The sequence below is a fragment of the Rhipicephalus microplus genome, chromosome 5 (genome assembly GCF_043290135.1).
Source record: "Rhipicephalus microplus isolate Deutch F79 chromosome 5, USDA_Rmic, whole genome shotgun sequence".
Taxonomy (NCBI): domain Eukaryota; kingdom Metazoa; phylum Arthropoda; class Arachnida; order Ixodida; family Ixodidae; genus Rhipicephalus; species Rhipicephalus microplus.
Window position 1 is genome coordinate 7766814 of NC_134704.1, and position 21961 is coordinate 7788774.

At 48.7% G+C, this 21961-nt stretch overlaps 1 protein-coding gene across 1 annotated transcript; it reads right to left on the reverse strand.

Annotated features, from left to right (window-relative positions):
• Positions 1–5491: 5491 nt before the first annotated feature.
• Hey (Hairy/E(spl)-related with YRPW motif) lies at positions 5492–20381 on the reverse strand. The gene is made up of 4 exons (XM_037424810.2): positions 20129–20381; positions 18887–18970; positions 17492–17564; positions 5492–8984 (listed from the first exon to the last, which is right to left on the reverse strand). Exons 1-4 carry the CDS (start codon positions 20204–20206, stop codon positions 8404–8406), a joined length of 816 nt encoding a protein of 271 aa, XP_037280707.2. The 5' UTR covers positions 20207–20381; the 3' UTR covers positions 5492–8403.
• Between the last annotated feature and the right edge of the window lie 1580 nt (positions 20382–21961).

Genomic DNA, 21961 nt, shown 5'->3' on the forward strand with positions numbered 1-21961 from the left:
AACGAACCTGCGAGAACAACTTCGTAGTGCGTAGAGTTCTTTTAGGGCGTCTTTCAGAAACAGTTTGCAAGGATTTTACAAGTAAATCGTCGCGATACTGTAAGTGGCCTGCAAACTTGATGAAACATTTTTTGAGATCAGGTCATCAGGAATATGGATTACATTACTATTGCCACTCGTTTGATCATGGATGATCAGAGGACTTGACGAAACTTTTCGTATTTCAAACGCCTTCATGAATGCAAGAATAAACATAGAACCTTTTCGCATTGCGTCCGGTTCACTTCTGCGTCAAACTTTATCTATTATTAATATTCACAGGATTGTTGTAATTGACAACAAGTTCCTTACATCCCGTCTGTATGCAAAGCAGATGCGTAAGACGACAGGACAATCATATTGTTGCGGGTTCGCGGCTATGCAGCTATGCGGGCGGTGCGAAGAAGAAGACGACGACGTTTTTGGGCTGTTCGAAATACACAACGGCTGCCATCTTGACTGCTGGAGTACTTTTCTACTCTAAAGTAGTAAATACATTCGCAACATTTTGGTGGTGGCGCTGGGTACGACGCAAGACGGAACTTCGAAGCGGACGTGTTCTCGACTGCCCGACCATGGCAACAGAAACCAATTCTGCCGCTCCTGTTTCAGCCGCGACTCCGGCGCAGCCTGTACAGCCGGTCGTATTGACGCAACCGCGCGACCCTGGCAACTTCTGCGGCACCGACCATGTTGACGTTGACGACTGGATTCCGAAGTTCGAGCGGTTTGCAGCAGTGTACCGGTGGGACCCTACGATGATGCTCGCCAACGTTGGCTTCTATCTCTGCGGAACAGCTGGCGCGTGGTTCGAGGCTCATGAAGCGGACATAACCAGCTGGGATACTTGCAAACAGAAGCTTCGTGACCTGTTTGGTAAGGCCGTCGGACGCCAGCGGGCCGCTTCTAAAGAACTCTCTGGTCGGGCACAAACTACGACCGAATCATATGTCACCTACATCCTTGACGTTCTCGCCCTTTGCCATCGTGCCGACCCCAACATGTCCGAGGAAGACAAAGTAAGCCATTTACTTAAAGGCATTGCAGATGATGCTTTTAACATACTGGTTTCCAAAGACTGTTCCACCATTGATGACATCATCAAAGAGTGCCGCCGATTCGAAGAGCTGAAGAGTCGCCGGGTCGCCAAGAATTTCTTGCGACTTCCGAACACGGCCGCTACGTCATCTTGCGAGGACCTTCAGCCGCCATGCAGTCAACCACATAACAACGAAAGTGTGGTTCGCATCGTTCGTAGAGAAATCGAGGCCGCGTCTCCGTCTTTTCTGACCCGCCCATCTGATGATCGACCAACGATCTCGTTGATCCAACAGGTCGTGAGAGAGGAGCTGGCAAACGTTGGGCTGCAGCCTGTGTGTTCGTTGACGGAACCTCGGGTCAGTACCATAGCGCCTTCTCCTGCACCAGAAAGATTCCGCCGCTATCGTGATCCTGCTCAGTGGAGGACACAGGACGACAAGCCTATATGTTTTCATTGTCATGGTGTAGGACACATCTCCCGCTACTGTCGTTTCCGCACGTATCCACCTCGGTCGTTTCCTGGCTATCGACGTGACGACAACCACCGGCCCCTGCAGTACAGCGCTCGTGACGATGGACCGTACAATGGCACTCCTGCGACACCAGTCCGCCGGTCCAGCCGTTCGCCGTCCCCGCATGACCGTCGCTCCAGGTCACCTCAGCACCGCCGCTATTCGTCGCCCCACCCTAGTGGACGCCCTTCTTCGGAAAACTGAGCAATGCAGCTCCCGGAGGTGACGCTGCATTGGACTCCCGACCTGAAAACCCTCTGCTGACCTTGACTACGGACAAGAACCTGCTTGATGTAGAAGTGGATGGCCTTCCTGTTACTGCCCTTATTGACACCGGCGCACATATTTCAATTCTGAGCTCTGACCTCCGTGCACGATTAAACAAGGTCCTTACGCCGCCAGAGTCCCTATTTGTACGTGTCGCTAGTGGAGCGACCCCGGCTGTGCTCGGAATGTGCACCGCGCGTGTGAGATTCGCCGACCGCCAGACGTCCGTTCTATTCCATGTTCTCGCTCACTGTCCACATGACGTCATCCTTGGACTCGATTTTTTGTCCGACCACTCCGCTGTAATTGACTGCTCAGCCGGCGTCGTGCAACTTGACTTGCCTGCGGCCACCGAAGAGTCGAAGATGGTACAGAACAAGCTTTCGTGCGCTGAGTTTGTTCGCCTCCCACCCCAAGCCCTAACTTGTGTCACAGTTGAACCATATCCCAGTGTTCCGGATGGGGATTACGTGGTCTTTCCCTCTCCCGGTGTTTTATTGGCCCGCAACGTTTCCTCCCCGTACACCATATTAACTGTCACAGCGAACAAGACGTGCCTTCCTCTTCTGAACTTCGGACTCAGCCCTCAAATCCTACCACAAGGCATTGTTCTCGCCACTCTTTCACCGTCACACGAGTGCCAGATCTCATCAGTGTCACGTGAACTGGCCACAGTCGCCTCGCCGAACCCGCATAGCACCGACGCAGCCAAATCTACACGGCTCAACAATGTAACTAAGATGATTGCCTCAGACCTCTTGCCGTCTCAGGTCAAAGACCTCACTGATCTTCTCACGAGCTATTCGGACATATTTGACTTTGACGGTAGGCCCATAAGTCAAACATCGCAAGTCAAACATCGCATTAATACCGGTGATGCAGCTCCAATTCACAGGCGTCCCTATCGAGTGTCACCATCAGAACGCCAAGTTATCCAACAGGAGGTGAATAAGATGCTCACAAAAGGCATCATAGAGCCCTCATCGAGTCCGTGGGCGTCCCCTGTAGTCTTAGTTAAAAAGAAGGACAATACCTGGCGTTTCTGCGTGGACTATCGGCATTTAAACAAGGTCACCAAAAGGGATGTCTACCCGCTTCCTCGTATTGATGATGCCCTGGACTGCCTTCATGGCGCAACCTATTTTTCTTCGATAGACTTACGCTCCGGTTACTGGCAGATCGCCGTGGACGACCTCGACCGGGAGAAGACCGCCTTTGTAACGCCTGACGGTCTCTACCAATTCAAGGTAATGCCGTTTGGCTTGTGCAATGCGCCGGCAACGTTCGAGCGGATGATGGACACGCTTTTGCGCAGCTTTAAATGGTCTATCTGCCTGTGTTATCTGGACGACGTGATTGTGTTTGCCCCAACCTTTAAGTCTCACCTCGAGCGCCTTTCCTCAATTCTTTCAGTATTTCGAGAGGCTGGGCTCCAACTTAATTCCTCGAAATGCCATTTTGGGCATCGCCAAGTTACTATTCTAGGGCATCTCGTTGACTCCTCCGGCATCCGCCCCGATCCCGACAAAGTCCGAGCTGTCCTGGATTTTCCTGTACCGACTTGTGTCAAGGACGTTCGAAGTTTTGTGGGCCTATGCTCATATTTCCGACGATTTGTCAGAAACTTCGCAGAGATCGCACGCCCCCTCACTGATCTTTTGAAGAAAGATGTACCATTTGAGTGGGGTCCTGATCAAGGCACGGCCTTTTCCCAGCTCATAACACTTCTGACCACGCCACCGATTCTCGCCCACTTCGACCCGTCTGCTCCAACCGAGGTCCGCACTGATGCTAGTGGCTACGGTATTGGCGCGGTTTTAGCCCAGCGTCAATCCGGTCACGATCGAGTTCTTGCGTATGCCAGCCGGCTCCTTTCTCCTGCCGAACGCAATTACTCTATTACGGAACGCGAGTGCCTGGCGCTTGTATGGGCAGTTGGTAAATTCCGCCCCTATTTATATGGCCGGCCTTTCACAGTTACCACTGACCATCACGCTCTATGCTGGCTTTCAGCCCTCAAAGATCCAACGGGGCGCCTTGCTCGTTGGGCTCTGCGCCTCCAGGAATTCACATACACAGTGGTTTACAAGTCTGGCCGTTTACACCAAGACGCCGACTGCCTCTCTCGGTACCCCGTTGACGCTCCAGATCTAGTAACCGACGACGCGTCCATCTGTATTTCCTCGCTCTCTGCTTTCGGCAACATGGGATGTGAGCAACGGCGTGACGCGTCCCTACGCGAGCTAATCGACCGCCTGAACACAGGCTGTACAGACAGTTCGCTTCGCATGTTCGTTGTCATAGACGGCATTTTATACCGCCGCAACATGCACCATGTGGGAAACGAACTACTACTCGTAATACCCACTCATTTGCACTCGACCGTACTTCAGCAACTACATGATGTACCAACGGCTGGCCACCTTGGTGTTGCCAGAACGTACGACCGTGTCCGCCGACGCTTTTTCTGGCCCGGCCTCTACCGTTCTGTACAACGTTATGTTAGGTCTTGTGAGTCGTGCCAACGCCGCAAAAGGCCAGCGGTACACCCCGCCGGGCTCCTTCAACCGATCGACGTACCTGCCGAGCCTTTCTATCGTGTCGGCCTCGACCTGCTGGGCCCTTTCCCTCTTTCTACCGACGGTAACAGGTGGGTCGCCGTCGCCATAGATTACTCGACCCGTTTCGCAATTACGAGACCTCTTCCAAGCAGCTGCGCTACAGATGTCGCCGACTTTTTGATTCAAGACGTCATCTTACATCATGGTGCTCCTCGTCAACTGGTCACCGATCGCGGTCGCTACTTTTTATCTAAGGTAATTGACGATCTACTTCGTTCTTGTGCAACCAAGCACAAGCTTACGACGGCCTACCATCCTCAAACAAACGGCCTCACAGAACGTCTGAATCGCACACTCACTGACATGCTCGCCATGTACGTGTCGACGGATCATCGTGACTGGGACATTGCGCTACCCTTTGTCACTTTCGCTTACAATAGCTCACGCCACGACACTGCTGGATATTCTCCCTTTTACCTTTTGTATGGAAGAGACCCGACATTGCCGTTCGACACGCTTGTACCCAACCCTACCGACCTGTCCACAGCATATGCTCGCCGCGCTATTAGCACCGCGGAGAAAGCCCGTCAGATTGCCCACCAGCGCCTTTCGGACTCGCAGCTCCGTCAGAAACGTAGCTATGACAGCCACCATCGGGACGTCCACTTTAGTCCAGGTGACCTCGTTCTTCTGTGGACTCCGTCGCGACATGTTGGTCTGGCTGAAAAGCTTCTACCCAAGTATTCCGGACCTTATCGTGTGCTACGGCAGGTAACTGATGTTACCTATGAAATAGCACCTCTAAACCCTTCGATACCTTCCACATCTTCCGACATCGTCCACGTCGCTCGCCTCAAGCCGTACATCTCGTCCAACACCTGCTAACAAGCGCCGGGTCGGCGCTTTTCGCCGCCGGAGGTCGATGTTGCGGGTTCGCGGCTATGCAGCTATGCGGGCGGTGCGAAGAAGAAGACGACGACGTTTTTGGGCTGTTCGAAATACACAACGGCTGCCATCTTGACTGCTGGAGTACTTTTCTACTCTAAAGTAGTAAATACATTCGCAACAATATATAGAAGACTAGAGTTGTTTATTCATCAAAACCATTAGCAGTGCTATAATCTGCTACAAAAATATTTCTTTCGGGGCAACTTCGAGGACAAAGGCGCTTCTCAGCTAGCTCATCAGCTGAGACATGCGAAACACACTTATTGCGTAATTGAGGCTAAATTCGCGAAGGTTTTGCTGGCCACATTCTCTAGCTCCATTCAGCATTCAGGTTGTTTGAAATTCACTCACACGGACGATTGCAGCGAAAGAGCTTTGTGTAAATATACGTAGCCTATTTCCCAAAAATACGCGATAGGCGGCGGTCATTTTTTCACAAAGATCAGGGACCGCCAGTAAACAAGGTATTAAGAACGGATACGGGTTTTTGTTTCTGAGACTTTGGAAATTCCGAAGACAAGGGCATGGACTGTAAGTTCACCGGCGTTGGCGCCCCCCGTGTATCCCGGCCATGAAGGCCTGACCCCATGCATGCACCCGTTGCAGCGCGTGGATTTTCGACGGGTGCCGCACCCCCTGGCTATCAAGGGAGAGCGCGCGCAACTTCACGTAGCCACACATCCCCAGAGGTAGCCGCGCGCCCTAATCACGTGACCACCGCGTCAAAAAGCAACGCGCTGCAACGAGTATACGAGTGGCCAGGCCCGGCCATTCATGCATGGAGGAATATTCAGTGACCCTGCCTCATCATTTCATTTTTTTTCTCCACTAGGCCATGTGTTCGGCCTCTGAAGTCACACAGGAAAAGTCGACTGCACGATGCCTGCGCTCCAGACACTGAGTGAGCTCGTGAGATCCAAGCAGTCGAAACGCTCGAAATTTGTGTAATACCAAATGCGATCTGCGATTCACTCACAAAGAAAAATCTTTAAGAGGCATGTACCTTGCTCGTGGCCCCCGATTGCAACGAGTGGGCAGCAGTGCAGGCAACACAAAAACAGCGGATGGCTGTGTTTTGACATATCTCTTCTCACTGCCTTGAAAAGTAACTTCTTAAAAGATGACTATCTTCACGGCGTTCTCAGAAAGTTACACCTGTCGTAGAATTAAGCCCTAACCAGACGTTACGACGCGTCATGTGCACGCCTAACGCGCTGTAACGTGTACATGTACTCTTTGGGCGTGCAGTGAGGAGACGCGGCGGACTGTCACGCCTTGCATTGTGGCATCACGAATTCGTCAAGTCACGCTCTGCAGCTCCATTTTAATGTTTTACGGCACTATCAATGCAAGACAACGGCCTTCACCGAGTTTGGTGTCTGAACTTTAGACCAAAACATTATCGTCACCTTTCCACATCGCATAATGACGAACACGTGCACTGACCGCAGTTAAACGACATTTTCAAAGCGCTATTATTGCCGCTCTGCACGATTTCATTGGCTAGCCTCGAAACGCGGTTGGTCGTCATACCGACGGTGCCAGTGAGGTCACACTACATGTGGTGGTTCGAAGCACCGGTGCCAGTGCAATATAGCTCGGCCAGAAAATACTAATGAGGCAGCTCAATGAGAGGAATTGTTCAAATGTGCATCCTTTCGGCCTCACATATCCACAGCCTCTAAGATAATCGTTCACCGATAGTAATATGCCTGTGTTAATAAACATGCACTCAAGTTCATCCTCTGTATATCTGATTGCTGACTGTCTAGATTTCTCGTCGGGGATATCCAAGCTGACCGCACGAAGTACCACACTGATTAACTATTATTAGGACTTGGGAAAACGTGCGCTGAACGGTTGCCGTTATCACAGCGCAATAAATGTGGTAGGAAAATTAACTAGCTCTGAAAATGCAGTGACTGTATGTGCCGTCTTAGCCAGAGAGGTGACAGGCCCTGCTCTAGTAGCCACAAGCCCTGCACAAAAAACGACAGCTAATTGTGGACTTGCCCGATTCTCACGTGAGAATATTATTCATCTAAGCGTACGCTGAGAAGAATAATTTATGTGCCGCACTGCAGGGTTCCAGCGCGATTGCTGACATATAAAACCTTTATTACTCGGCTACTGCGTGTTTGCGTAAACTTCAGGTATGTTACGGAGATAAATAATGGTCTTTCGCTTATAGCTGCGGTTTGTACACATTTGACTAGCAAATAGCAGATTATTTATACCCTGGCTGCTCCCTTAGGACCGATTTCTTTCACCGCGAGCTCGAGTCTTCTTGAAAATAAATATATCACAGGTATTAGGATGAAAATTCGTGCCTAAATCTTCCACAATTCTCAATAGTGGCAGGAAAAAAACTTGGCATTGACAGCTTTTGGGCGGGTGCTTGTGTCAAGCATGAACGTGTTGTGTCAAAAGCAGTCACTACAAAGCTTTTCTCACCCACTGCCACGAGGTGGTGCGTGACTTTTCAACCATTTGGGCCACAAATGGTTGAGTACTCTCGCGACTACAGCTTTTCATTTCGGCTTCCCTTGTCTGGCACCATGAAAACGCATTTTTTTCTTCCTTTGAAAAGGTGCACTCGCCTGACAAGCATCGTTCTCGCCAAGTTCACATGTATGACATTTTGCGGACTAGTACAACACGCACGAGACCGGATAACCATGTCCTCAGTTCACACATCTCGCTGCATGAAGTATTGTCTGATGATCTCTCCACAGAGTGTATACGCTCAAGATCGTCGGGACGCTGGCTTTCGGCGTCTGCTTGCTGTCGACGCCAGTTTCGAGCCTCACCTCTCAAACTGCTGTTGTGCCACACTTGAGGTTTCCGCCCGGCGAAACATGAATGTGAGCAAAGTATTTCTGAGAACTTCGCACATGGCTTTGATCGAGCGAGGCTCTTGCTGGTTCACGGCGACGTCCGATGGCTATTGACAGGAATAGGACGGTGAAGGAGGAGACCCGCAGGCTTTGTCCTATAGAAAGCAGCCGCGAAGGCGGACACGGAATTTCGAGCATTCAGTAGGCGATCTCGCTGCCCCATGGCCTGTACGGTTTGACGCCGCCGGAACCAGAAAGCGGGGACAGGTCGGAGCCATACGTCGTCGACGACGTCGGGGGAGTCATGGGAGAGAAATGGGCGGCAGCGACGCCGTGGAAGTACTGGTTTCCCCCCTGTTGCGTCGCCGCAGTTGGCAACATGACGTTCGCCGTCGGGGGCGTGAGGGGCATGTGCGTCGTCCTGGTGGCCACGGGCAAGTGTTGCCGGAAGCCCTTGGTCTCAAGCCGCGGCGGCTCGTTTCCCGAGGCGTACTGCTCCACCACCGCTGTGGCCGGAGACGCCTGGGGAGAGCCGCTGGAGGTCGGGTAGTGAGGAGCCGCTGGACTCGCTGGACTCCAGCAGGACGACTTGGCGGCCAGCTCTCGCTGTGCCGAATAGCACTGCAGGTGACTCATGAGGCGCAGCCGAAGCGGGTCTTGCAGGTCGATGCCCTCAATGGCCACTAGGTAGCGGGCCACCTCGCTTGCGCATTCACGGAAGCCCATGGAGTGGTAATCCATGGCGAACTTGTGCGGGTCAAACGTGAATGCATCCACACCTGCCGCCAGAAGAACAAGAGGGAGAGAAAAAAGTTAACAAGATGGCTCAGTGCATGCTTAAAGCAAATTCAATTATCTATACTGGGAAAAAATATACGAGAAACCATACGTTCATAGCTTGCTGGACAAGCTGACCTCGAGCATAAGCTTCTATAAAAGGTTGACAGTTCGCCTGACGTCGGCCTGAGGGGGCGGCACGGTGCATGTCTCCCTCCAGTGAGGTAATGCTGCATCTCTTGTGTTTCTCCAATACCATCGCGAGAACAGGACAGACCCACAAGAAGTGAGTGTCGGACGGGCACCGATTGGAGGTGTTCTCGTTCGGCTCCTATAGTCAATACCTAATTTGCCCTGTGCACGAGGGCATATCATATAAAGAGCACGCGAGCAGCATCCCGTATACTCTGACGAGGACCATAATCCGAAAGGGTTAAAAAAAAATAGTCGGTTCTTAAGTTGAACGTGATAGCGATATCGCGTGCTTAGTGCGCGCCTTCATTCCTTTCATTTATTTACTACTTCGAAGAACAGAGGGCATGGGAAGAAAAAGCTCGACAGAGCTTGACTACGCTTCCTAGCCGGTTACAGTCCAGCCTCACGCAGTCGCAGTACACACATTTTGTGGAATAAAAAGAAATAAAAAAAAACATCTGTTACATGCAGAGAGTCATCAGCATTTGAAAAAAAAAGCACTCAGAATACATTGTGAAGGGCTACTTTACATTTGAAACACGTACCAGATGCAAGATTAATTAGAAAAACGCTAGAAGCTCATAACCTACAACACACATCAATGTCAACATCACTTCGTGCTAAAACATTTAAAACAGAGGGTAAAGTATTTCTTAACATTTGGGCACCGTGATTAGTGTGAGAGGACTTCACCTTAAATTTTTCCATCAACCTCAAAGGATATATATATAGGAACGTATTCAGCTAGTTCTGCCATTTCGTTAATCATGGATATATTTTTTTTATTTCGTGTTTACATCGGAGAATTCGGGTTAATTTATAGAGGCTAAATACCTTTAGAATAGCAGTATCTGATAGAGCTGCGCAGAAGCGTAATCTCTGGGTAAAGCTTAAATGAGGCGTAAAGTTTCTTTTTTTTGTAGAATATAAACCTTTTCTAAATTTGTGAACGTGGCAGTGCCCCAAACAAGCTGGAAATAATATAACCCGTGCCATAAACAGAGATTGAACAAGCAAAAGTTTGATTTTGGTAGGAAGGACATGATTATTGTGGTATACCAATAAAGCGCAAGGCAGCTAAGCATGTGTGATTAACATAAGGATCCCACAGCAACTTTTCCTTAGGGACCAGAGCCGACAGATGCGCAGGCATTTGTCGCTATTTCTTGATGGTGACATTATATACGGGCCTCCTCACTCCTGAAGGTGTTCAGACTTCAAAAAGCTCGGTTGTGCTCAACCAGGCCGATTTACAAGCGCAATCTTTAGCCGTCATGCTCGACCAGTTCGCCATCTAGCAGTTCAGCCAGTTGTTGCCTCGTGAAGACGGAGTACCAGCGAATACACAAAAAGAACACGCACGGTCTGCACCTTCAACTGTGCTTTATTGTAAGTTGCATCGCCGAATTCTCGCGAATGCACATTGCAGTCACTACCCACGCCACGTGACACATGAGAGCAATTCACATGCGTGAGAAGTCGAGTGCAGCAACGTAAATTCCAATAAAGCACGGTTGAAAAGTACAGCGTTCACCCATGCGTACAACGTCATTCTTTTTGTGTATACGTGCATAGGCGTGAGCACGGGGGGGGGGGGGGGGTCTTTGTCACTCAGGAGGTGGGGCCCAAAGTCCGCCGCATACATTGACCTAACACGAAGAGGGGGACGCAGCGATGAACCTTCGCCCCACCCCGAAGGGGAACCCAGCGCGCGTTCATGTATGCATGTTTATTTGCATTCCCTGGTAGCCAGTTTTCAACAATTTCATACTGATTAGCAGGCTCTCGAAAGAACGGACTCGGGAGGACGGAATAAGCTCGGTTGTACTAATTCCCCCCAAAGTGAGGTCGAGAGTAGCGGCCTCTTTGAACCGCGACAAACAGTGGCTTGAGCCTCCTCTCTCCTTCAGCTCGAGGAACAGAAGACCCAATTACGGTCAGGCGCCTCTCTTTTATCTGCACGGCGGCGTTCTCAAGGAAGTGGTCGAGCACGCACGCAACCCGAAAACTCACACGCTACGCACACTGACCGAGGAGCGGATCAAGCGTGGGAAAGCGCTCCAGTCTATAGGCGACTCCGCGGCATTAAAATGCATCGCAAGGGAATAGGGCGCTTTTTTTAAAGTTTTTTTTCCTGCAACAGCCTGCGACAAGTGTTTCGCTGCCGCTGAGCGAATGTTCCGAGAGACGCCACGAGAGATCCAACAGCCGGTGCAATATATGCCGGCGTCACGCCAAGGCTATATATGATCAAATCCTGCAAAACTTTAAAAGAGATAAGAACTAATGATAATTCTTGAAGCCAAGATATGCTTATGAAGGACACCGGGAAGTGAAAAGCTCCGGAAATTTCCACCACGGGGTTCTTTACGTGTACCCAAATTTAAGTACACAGCATCGAGCATTTTTGCTTCCATCGAAAATGCGGCTACCACATCACATTCGGGATTCGGTTCCACGACCTCAGCAGTCGAGAACCATGACCATTAGGGCTTAGGGCACCGCGGTGGGTCACTTGCAAGGTGACATTAATATATATATATATATATATATATATATATATATATATATATATATATATATATATATATATATATATATATATATATATATATATATATATATATATATATATATATGTATATATTGAGTAGTTCTTACACGTCGATCACCTATAGACACTGTCAATAAGAGGAAACGTTAGCGAATATATTACTAGTAGGCAAAATCTAGGCATAATTTGTCGTTGTCCAACTTAATTCACAGGTTGTATTTTTTTTAGAAATCACAGATTTTAAAATAAAAACTCCTGTTTTCGTCTTCGCGCTAAACTTTACGTCTAGGCGGATATTTTTTGCCGCAGCTAAAGTGACAAAGAAATAACCAACTAAGAAAACTAGCGAACTAACTTTTCTCGATTATTGACTTCAGAGCCGTCTATGTGGGAAAATTGTAGGGAGTCAACAGTTTTGACATGCTCGTTTTCAGGGGCGAAGCTTCTTAAGGCGTGGGTCGTGCGTCCCGTCGTATAGTGTATGTAGCCACTTCTCGTTAGGTCTTGAAGCGGTCGTTAGAGGGTGGTACTTGCACATATAACGAAGGCATATACGCTGAAAATGCAAGAAAATAGATGACATTACTTCTAGTATGATACGCGCAAGGCGGCGGTGGCTCGCGCTCGAAGACGAAACCCTTATGTGCGAGCGCGCAAGAAAATAGAAATGACGTCACACGAATACGTTGGCGATCGCGTGTTTGTCGGCGGCGCTGTACGCTAAGGGGCGCGGAGTAGTAAAATAAAAAGCCGTTTTGGCGCACGCGCGCGTTCAGAAGGTCCGCGGATGGGCAAGGCTGCAGAGCGGCGTGCGCGCAAGGCGACGGCGGCTCGCGCTCGAAGACGGAACCCCGATGGGCGAGCGCGCGAGGCACAAGCATGCCGTGAAGCTGCGCGGTGGCGCCGACAAGATCCTGCCGTATGAGAGCGGGAGGCCCAAGCGGCACGACACACAGCGTTTCTCACGTCTTGAATGATGATCGACTGGGCGAATTACGCGGAAGACTCACGGCTTATCGATAATTTCCTCCGGAGCTTCGCCCACTCATCATCATTCACGCCATGGATATGCTGTGATTTTTTTCTTATAGTCTTGTTTCGAAATCTGAAATCACCTTTTAAGTGAGCTCAATGAGACGCCAACTTACTCGCTCAATGAACATTTGTAGGATTAGCTTCAATGAACAAAGCAAAATAACAATATTGCCGTCATAGCATGCTCACAGCGCAGCACTTCGTCTAGATCTGTATACTAGTCACTGTAATTATTGGAAGGCTCCTCGGTGTCGAACAAGCACTGCCACACACGCTGAGCTTTTCATTAGAGGGATCGCGTTTTCTTTCGCAACAGGACGTATCCAATCATCTATTTGTCTTTCTTACTGACATAAACCAAAAGGAAAGAAAAACGAAGCGAAAAAAGTAGCATAAGAATCCGCAGATTCAAATATTTTTTTCGTTTTGATATTGTTTCTTTATATTTTTTGTGCTTCTGAGAGGAGTTCGATTGTTTACGCATTTTCTTTTTTTATACACGCTCAAGGCCCGCGTACTTATTGCACGTCAAAAGAGCACGAGGCGGTCAAAATTACTGGAGCCCTCTATGGCGTCTCTCATTCACAAGCCGTGGTTTTGGAACGATATCATTATTATACCTTTGTTATTTCTTTTTGTACACATGGGCAGAGAAAATAGCATTCACTTCTCAACGCCTTCAGATTGAATGTCATTCGCGTGGTGCCACGCGGATGAACGAAATGGATTTTGCCCAAATGCCGTTCGTCACCTAATGCCATCGCCAGAACTCATTCGACTAAGAAATGCGCACTCTCAACGGCAAAGCTGATGAAGGAATTGTATGAAACGACATTTGGTTCGACTGGAACGGAACTTTTTGCGTATTTTATTCACACAAATCACTTAAACAAGTGCTTAAAACTTATTTTCATCTGGTAGACGCTGTAAAATAAATGCGACAGGCGCCATTTTGTACGCTGCGGATCTGACTAGCTTTGGCTTAAGTTGCTACATGGTCGGTTGAAACGTCGAGAAACAAAGTAACATACGAAGTCTGACGGCAGCGTAATATGCTTATTTATACATTTATTTATTATTTGATGTGTATGAAGCTTGTAAACGCTTGTTTAATTTTTTTTTGCTACTCACCCAATGCTCACGAGGAGGTGCTGCGATCGACATCATCAAGCCAAATGTCATTTGCTTTGGACGTGTAGCAACGCCGCCGAAGCAAATGTCATACGGGAACTAAATGCCTTCGCTACCGAATGTCATTTTCTATGCCCGTGGGACACGGGTATTAGTGTACTAATAATTACCTCTTGACACCCTTTGTACGCTATGCGCTTTTTCTCACATTTTTGATATCGCTTAAAATCGTTTTCACAATTTTTTCCTATTAGTTTATACTGTGTTCATAACCTAGCTGATTAGCATTATAAATTTTTCCTTGTTGAGCATTGTACTATTGCATGTATAAAAATTAACTACCTTAACTTCGTTTACACTTGATTGCCTGCTGCATATATTTAGAGCATCTTTGTTGTCTTTGCATTGCTCTACTGCTTACGTCCACCCTCGAGCAATGTCAGGGTAGAAGGGAGCTCTGTCAGTCGCACTTGCCTTTCGACCTCTTCATCGCAGGCAACGACTGTATAAATAAAATTCAAACTATGCACGTATTTACTTGTGTCTATTCACGAATGCTTTTTCTGTCTTGCAGTGCTGGGGCTATAGTAAAGCTGTGTCTATATCACAGCTTTTTTCTCGCATTCCACACTGCATATTGTTACATGGACGAGTGTAAAAAATGTAAACACTGTGGTCAAATAAACTTCAGTTTTCAACTTCAGTAAGGGTACAGACGCAGTCGAGCACTTGTTGCCATTTGCCAACACCCCAGCGCCTACAAAACGAATACATATTTGGAGCACACGCTAGAACAGGCAAAACGAAAGTTGTCTCAAAACTGTGCCGTTGTAGTTCATCTCGCAATTTCGATCGCAGCCGCGGCGGTTGTACTTGACGAAAGCGGAATGCTAGAGGCCCGTGCACCTTCGACTGCTACTTGAGGAAACTTTGGCAAACTAAATTTCCGGAGCCCTCCACCAAGGCGTCTCTTGTAATAATGTCGTAGTTAAGGCACGTAAAACCAAGCCGATTATTATTATTATTATTATTATTATTATTATTATTATTATTATTATTAGCGTTACTTGTACTATCTCGTTATTGATCATTCCTAACCGCCGATCAGTAAAGCCCTCCATTGTTCCTACAAGGCGTCACTGATCACTCCAAAAGTGAGTTGAATTTCTAACTGATTTATTATTTGTCTATTTATTATTCTGCACCATCCAGGCTCGAAATTTAGAGCGCCAGCGAAGAGCAGGAAAACTGAGCCGATTCCATATTTGCGGCGCAGCTTCGTCACGCAACAAAGCAGTTGGAAAACATCGAAGTGTATCGGGAAGTGGCCTTCGATATAGCCTGCGAATGCGGTGTGACTGCCTTAATTCACGAGCAAAGAGCGTGGGAATCCAGTCCTCGCGTATCGTGCAAGTTTCCAATCTGCTAATTCGTTTAATTTTACTCAGCGACACTGCAAAATTGTGTTACGTGGACGGTGTTTCATTTCACGAAGTGAAGCGATTATGCCCCCCCCCCCCCTCCTTTTTGTATGAGATGGTTATTCGCATCGGATGTACCATCGTAGGCAATAATAAACTATAGCATTACTCGGGCACAACTTTCTGTGGCCATAAAGGGAAGGCTACGGAACCAAAGTGGGCGTGTGCCACCGCTGAAGAATATAGCCCCACAAATGCGTCAATGTTTTCAGCGCGAAAATCATGAAAAACAACATTACTTTATTTTAGATGCGAAACAGCCCTTTGACAAGCTTGTGTAACGTTGTCCCGCACATCCTCGTCACAGGTGTTGGTGTGGTGCCAGGTAGGTCAAGACGATGCGGCGCGTTGACGTCACTCTCTTCGTCACCCGCAGCAGCTGCCTGCCCCTCCGCCCGCTTGCAACACGCTGCTCTCTCGCTTCATCCTCTCCACCACCCGCAATGCTCGGCCGCACGTCGAGTGGAAACACTAGACAGATTTAGTTGCGCGTCCGCAGCAGCCGTACTGACGCAGCCTGCCAGCCATTCGCAATGGGAGGCTGTGTCCGTACGGCTGCAGCAGACGCGCAACTAAATCTGTCTACTCTTTCGGCTCATTAAAGTGCGATGAAACTTACACGAAACCCAACCCAACCTGCCACAGTGGTCTAGTGACTAAGGTACTCGGCTACTGGCCCACAGGTCGTGGGATCAAATTACGGCTGCGGCGGCTGCATTTTCGATGGAGGCGAAAATGCTGTAGGCCCGTGTGCTCAGGTTGGGGTGCCCGTTAAAGAACCCCAGGTGGTCGAAATTTTCGGAGTCCTCCACTACGGCATCTCTCACAATCATATGAGAGTTTTCGAACGTTAAACCTCACGTATAAATCAATCAATCAACGAAACCCAAGCCACCCTTCGTGTCTTTGCGTTTCAAACAAACGTTTACTCGAGTAAACACGACACAGAGTTTCGATTCAAATCATTCTTCCAGCACTCGCGTCGACGCCTGTTTCAACCGGGTCAACAAACACTATGCGCACACCTGCTGCTTCGAATCCCATCAGTGTTCCCTTCGAGGAGATGGTCCTCAATTTTCTACAGAATGCCGTGAGACACTGAACGAACCAAGGCGCTAATAATGTTTGTTATGATTTATGAAGCGTAATTTCGCGTTTTGCACGCCTGAAAACGTCGCACGTTTTAGGTGCACCTCATAGTCAAAATGGCGTCCTTGCCTTTATGTGAGTGCACGTCACCCTTCAGCGATTCCGACGTCCCGCAAATGCAGCTGACGAAGTTCACTCACAAAAGCAGATGTAGCAAGTTCTATGCTGTCGTATTATTTGAACAGGGCCGTCATTCGAAAAGCGAGTCTAGCAGGACTACTTCGCGGAAGACAACATGTGCAGTAGCTCCGTACCCGTAGCTTTGCCTTCATTGCTGCAGAAAGTTGTCCCCGAATATAGCACCTTTCAGTGACTAGAATATGACAAAGAGCTGAGCTCTCTGCTATTCTGCGACGTCCCAATTAGCGACATGACTGCGACACACTAGCTGTTGCGGACTTTCGTATACAATGAAGCCGTGTTCGGTGCCACCTCTGTGCTACGGGCATCATGCCTGCATGCAGACGAGAGAAGGTTGCGCCTGCATTTCTCTCGTCTTGGTATTCGCGCTAAGTCTACCGTACAGCCCCGCTGCGGTGGTCTAGTGGCTAAGTTACTCGGACGCTGACCCGCAGGTCACGGGATCTAATTCCGGCGGCGGCGGCTGCATTTCAGATGGAGGCGAAAATGTTGTAGGCCCGTGTGCTCAGATTGGGTGCACGTTAAATAACCCCAGGTTGTCGAAATTTCCGGAGCCCTCCACTACGGCGTGTCTAATAAGCATATGGTTTTGGGATGTTAAACCCCACATTTCGATCAAGTCTACCATACAAATTAACATACAAGATTATCTTTGTTGCAGTAGAATGCTGACTGCCTTGAAACCGTGCTGTATTGATTTGGCCCATTCACCGACAGTTATTCATAAATGGCATGCGACAAAGCATGGTACATGTGCTATTTCCTCGAGAAGGAATCACTTGCTGATGGAACCGAAAAGAACGACACAAAACATCATCCTCACCTTTCGAGTGCAGCATCTTCAGATGGTCCACTGTCATCTGCAGAATTTCGGCTTTCTCCAGCTTGGCAGATCCCTGAGATGAGAAGCGTGCTTTCAATACAGCGGCACAAACACCCGCCTGATAATGTAATAAAGGTCAGATGAAAATCGGGGTTTTGGGCGATTCGAATGCAAGCATTATGAGTAGAAGTGAAGTATATTCCACAAGACTCACTTCAGTGCTTTAGGTAGATATGAAAAAAAAAGAAGTGAAAGAAAGAAAGAAAGAAAGAAAGGAATTAAGGCAGCTTGGCACTAAAGTAACGCCAAGTCTGAGGAACTCAGTGTTGCTATTTTTCTTTCTTCATTTATTGCTCTTTCTCTTTGTTTTTACACATATTTTTTGTCTCTATTTCTCCCTTTTTAATTCTTCCTTTCACACTTTTTCTACCTTTCTCTCTCTCTTCCCTCTCCTCCTCCTTTCATTTCTATATCTTGTTCTCTCTCTTTCCTTCTCTTTCTGTCTTACTGTATGTTATTTCTCTCTATTTTCGTATATATGTTTCCATCTATCTGTTTTGTTATTTCTCGGCCTTTCTTCTCTGCCTTTCTCGTTATCTCCCCTACCAGAGTTACTGCGCCCCAAGCCGGACAAATCGGCGCACGTGTTCTGGCTGCAGCGACACAGAATATGAAGAAGGGGCTGAAAAGAGCGCGTGCCAATGACAGTTTTCCATTTGGACTAACGTTCGGTTCAAATAAATACGCTGTAAAAGACCCAGTTGAGTCGTCAATTCGCGCGAGGAGTCACGTCAAAACACCTGAAATTTCGTGGCAAAAGCGTACGATTGCACTAGGCGTCACACCGTGTGAATAGCATGAAAAAGTGGGCGACTGAAAGCTGCCAACTCATTACGAATGGCTGAGCTATATAATTTATCACAATCATGATCGTCGCCCAAAGCATAAATAATGTGCGGAACTACCTTTGTGAACTCTAAATATCCAATGACTTTGCTGATGGTATAGCCACACGGGATTTTTTTTTCACCTTCTAGCCGCCTTGGGCTTGAAGGTGAAACCTTAATATGCGCTGGCAAGACCACTTTGTGAAGTATATTTATCGCTCGTAGTAATCGACCGCATTTGACATTGATCATTCAAGCGATATTTGAATGCGCGCGGCTCTCCTGGGAAGAAGAGCTACGCTCAGAGACGTCCGCCCTCGTGCGAAGTGCATACGTCGGTCAAAGGTGCAGAGTTGTTACGTGGTTCTTTCTACGTGCGACAGTCAGTCAGTGAAAAAGTTTCGTCCTGCGGTGAACGGCGTTTGCGATCGGCGTCCACAGTGAGGGACAAGACACCAATCGCCGCATCTCCACAGCGAATAGAAATCGCAACAACGTGCACGCTTACCTGTTTTTCGAATGCCGTGGGTACGAGCCTTCGGAGTTCGGTCAGAGAGGTGTTAATCCGATCACGGCGTCTCTTCTCGATTATCTGCAGAGAAGAACGATGCTCGTCAGCAAATCACACATGATTGCAAGTAGAGCTAGCAACTGTGGAGTCACGTATACGTTTCATAAATGCGTGTGCTTGCATCGAGAGGGTGACACCACCGCCCACACACATACTCCTAGTTACGCCACAGGTAAGGCCTGCGTCGTACGAGTAACGAAGATATGACGCGTACTGGTTATAATCATAATCATTGCCGAACACAATCTGCTACAATGCAAAACCTCCCAGCCCACCTGTGCTTTCCTCTTGCTATTTCCTGGCGCACATCACTTGAATCGTGACCCATATACCAATTCCAGCGCGCTGTCTTTATTACATGCATTGCTTCTCTATCACTCACGATTGTCTACACGTTTCTCCACATGCAGTTACACGTTGGGCTCCCGTCAGGGCGCTAAGCTGCCAACTGACGTGGCTCTCGTAATCGCTCACGCAAATCAAGTTTACCATCAAGTTCAAAGGATGCTTTGATTAGATGAAAAATATTCTTGAACAGGCATTGACGCTGGAATCAACTTAACGAAAAGTGGACGTGTATTCTTCGACAACTAGCAGCACCAGTCACTCGTCGACATTCCATGGGCAAGGAATTAGTATTACCTTCACCAGAAAAATCACCTTCCGGGAGAAATCGCGTATATAGTGGTCCCACACATGGCATCGCGCTAGCTCCCCACGCTTGAAGCGAGATTTGATGCGCTCCATGGTAAACGTAACATGGTAACGTAAAGAAGTGCACGTACAAGCCCCGGTTAACCCGTGTTCTTACAGTATTCCTAATAACGCATAGAGGGCGGCAGGAAACAAATTTTCAAACTCGGAATTCACCAAGCGAAACAGACTAGAAATGTTCGAAACTTACGGCCCCTACTCACAAACCATCGTCAGCCTTACCTCAGCCCTAATTGTGCTTGATGTACAAAGTGGGCCCAGTATTCATGAACCAATGTTACTGTAATAATTTACCTCGTTACCATTTTTGTACCTTTATAACACATGTAGAGGGCACAGAAACATGAGGTAAGGCCCAGGCTGGTTTGTCAATACGGGTCTAAAGGGTTATTCGAAGATAGCTTCGAGTGCTGCACGTAGCCGATTAGTTTTGATCTCAGACAAGAGGAAGGATGCTGTACTCACGCCTCGTCTTTTCTTCCTGGTCAGCAGCTGGCAACTGCCGGAACCGGAGCTCGTCCCGGAATGGCCGAACGAAAACATTTCGTCGGCGTCGCACCAACAGCGTTCGGGCGGGCGTCCGACGGCACGGGAGATGCTAGGCGCGCGCGCTGGACGTCCGCTCGGTCGCGTGCGCGACTCCCGAATGCTGAGCCCGGTCGCGGGCACGTGTCGGAGCGCCGGTCGCCTCCTCCTCGCCAGCCCCGCTGGCTCCCGGGACGTCCATCCCGTCGTCGCCGCACGCGTGCAGCAGCAGCAGCCGACCGGGGGGACACGCGTCGTCACAGGCGGCGGCAGGAGGAGCCTCTTTCCCACGCCACCGTGGGAAGAGTTTTTCGGCAGCCGCCGCATAATGGCCAGGGAGCGTGGCGGCCGCCCCGCACTTGCCGATTTGGGAGAGGAGGCGATCCGTTAGCGAGCGTGCCCAACGTGAGGCAACGCAAAACGATAAGAGGCAACTACGGGGGAGCGCGGTGCGCGCAATTTTAGTTTCGGTTTCGCACGGGTGCTGTTGGCGATGGTATCTCCCCTTGTCGGAGCACGCGGCAATAATTTCTTGGTGAGGATGCTTCACTGAGGATGAAATCTCCTTTTTCGAGGCGGCATCGCGCGACCTGCGATTGTGGTGATAGCTTGCAATGTGACGCCTGCAGGTTCGGTGCTTCTTTCGCCGTCAGCAAATTTTTAAAAGAGTTCGTACCACGCCTTAACCCGCCATGACATCAACACGTCTAATGAGTTAGCAGAGTGGAGAAAGGGTGTTTGGTTCGCTTTATTTCACTGAGAACAGTTTGGTTGGCCTGACGATGGGGGTTCAAATATTCGTTGAGAGAAGAAATAAAATTGATGGACAGAAGAAGGTCACCAGGAGACACCCGGAGGTTCAACGGCGAAGTTCATGCCTGGAGAATTGTACTTTGCTTTATTATTTGCCATCAAACGTCAGGGACGACTGTCAGCTCTCCCATAGTAGTGTACCGAGTGCTCTAAATCGTTAACCACTTTCTCTTTACACACACACCACGCAAACGTTAAGTAGGGGGCACCCACTATATATATGGCGCCTTCTTTGAATTCGAAGACCTTCTCTCTCTCCTTTTCTCTCTTTCATGCGGTTTGGTATGGTACGATTTGTGGCGTGACTTGTCATGTTATATTTTTGTTGTTAATAGGACGCATGCCTTAGTCTCAGCTATGCAGGCTGTTCCATCCAGCGGCGGTTACGGGGCTCGCCTGCTGATCAGAAGGTTGAGGGTTCTATTTCAGCCACAGAGATCGTATTTGGATGCCGGCGAAATGGCTTGTGCACTGTGCGATGTGAGTGCATGTTAAAGAACACCAGGTGGCCAAATTTGCGGACGGCATCTCTCATTATCATATAGTGGTTTCGGGACATAAAAATATGCCTACAAACACGCTTGATGACACGCAATCAAATGCATGACGCTAACTATCGCATGAAGCAAGCCCAACCATTCTTTGTGTTTTGCTTAATTGCGTCAGGTTAATTGAATAATTGTCAGATAAGGCACTTATTGACGGTATTCTTATTGAATAGCAGAGATTTCTCGTTTGCCTACTACGGGTTCTCGATAAATACCCCGTAACATGCTAGTTTATGACCAAGGCATTCGCACGCAAGCGACCATAGCATACGGCCACGTTGGTTCCGAATCGAAAACGACAGGACAGCGACGGTGGTGGCAGCTGTGAGACTTACTAGCAGGACAAGCGTTAACCACTGCGTCTGCTTATCTACGTCATGAATAGCCGCGAAGAAAGCATGTCGTTTCTAGC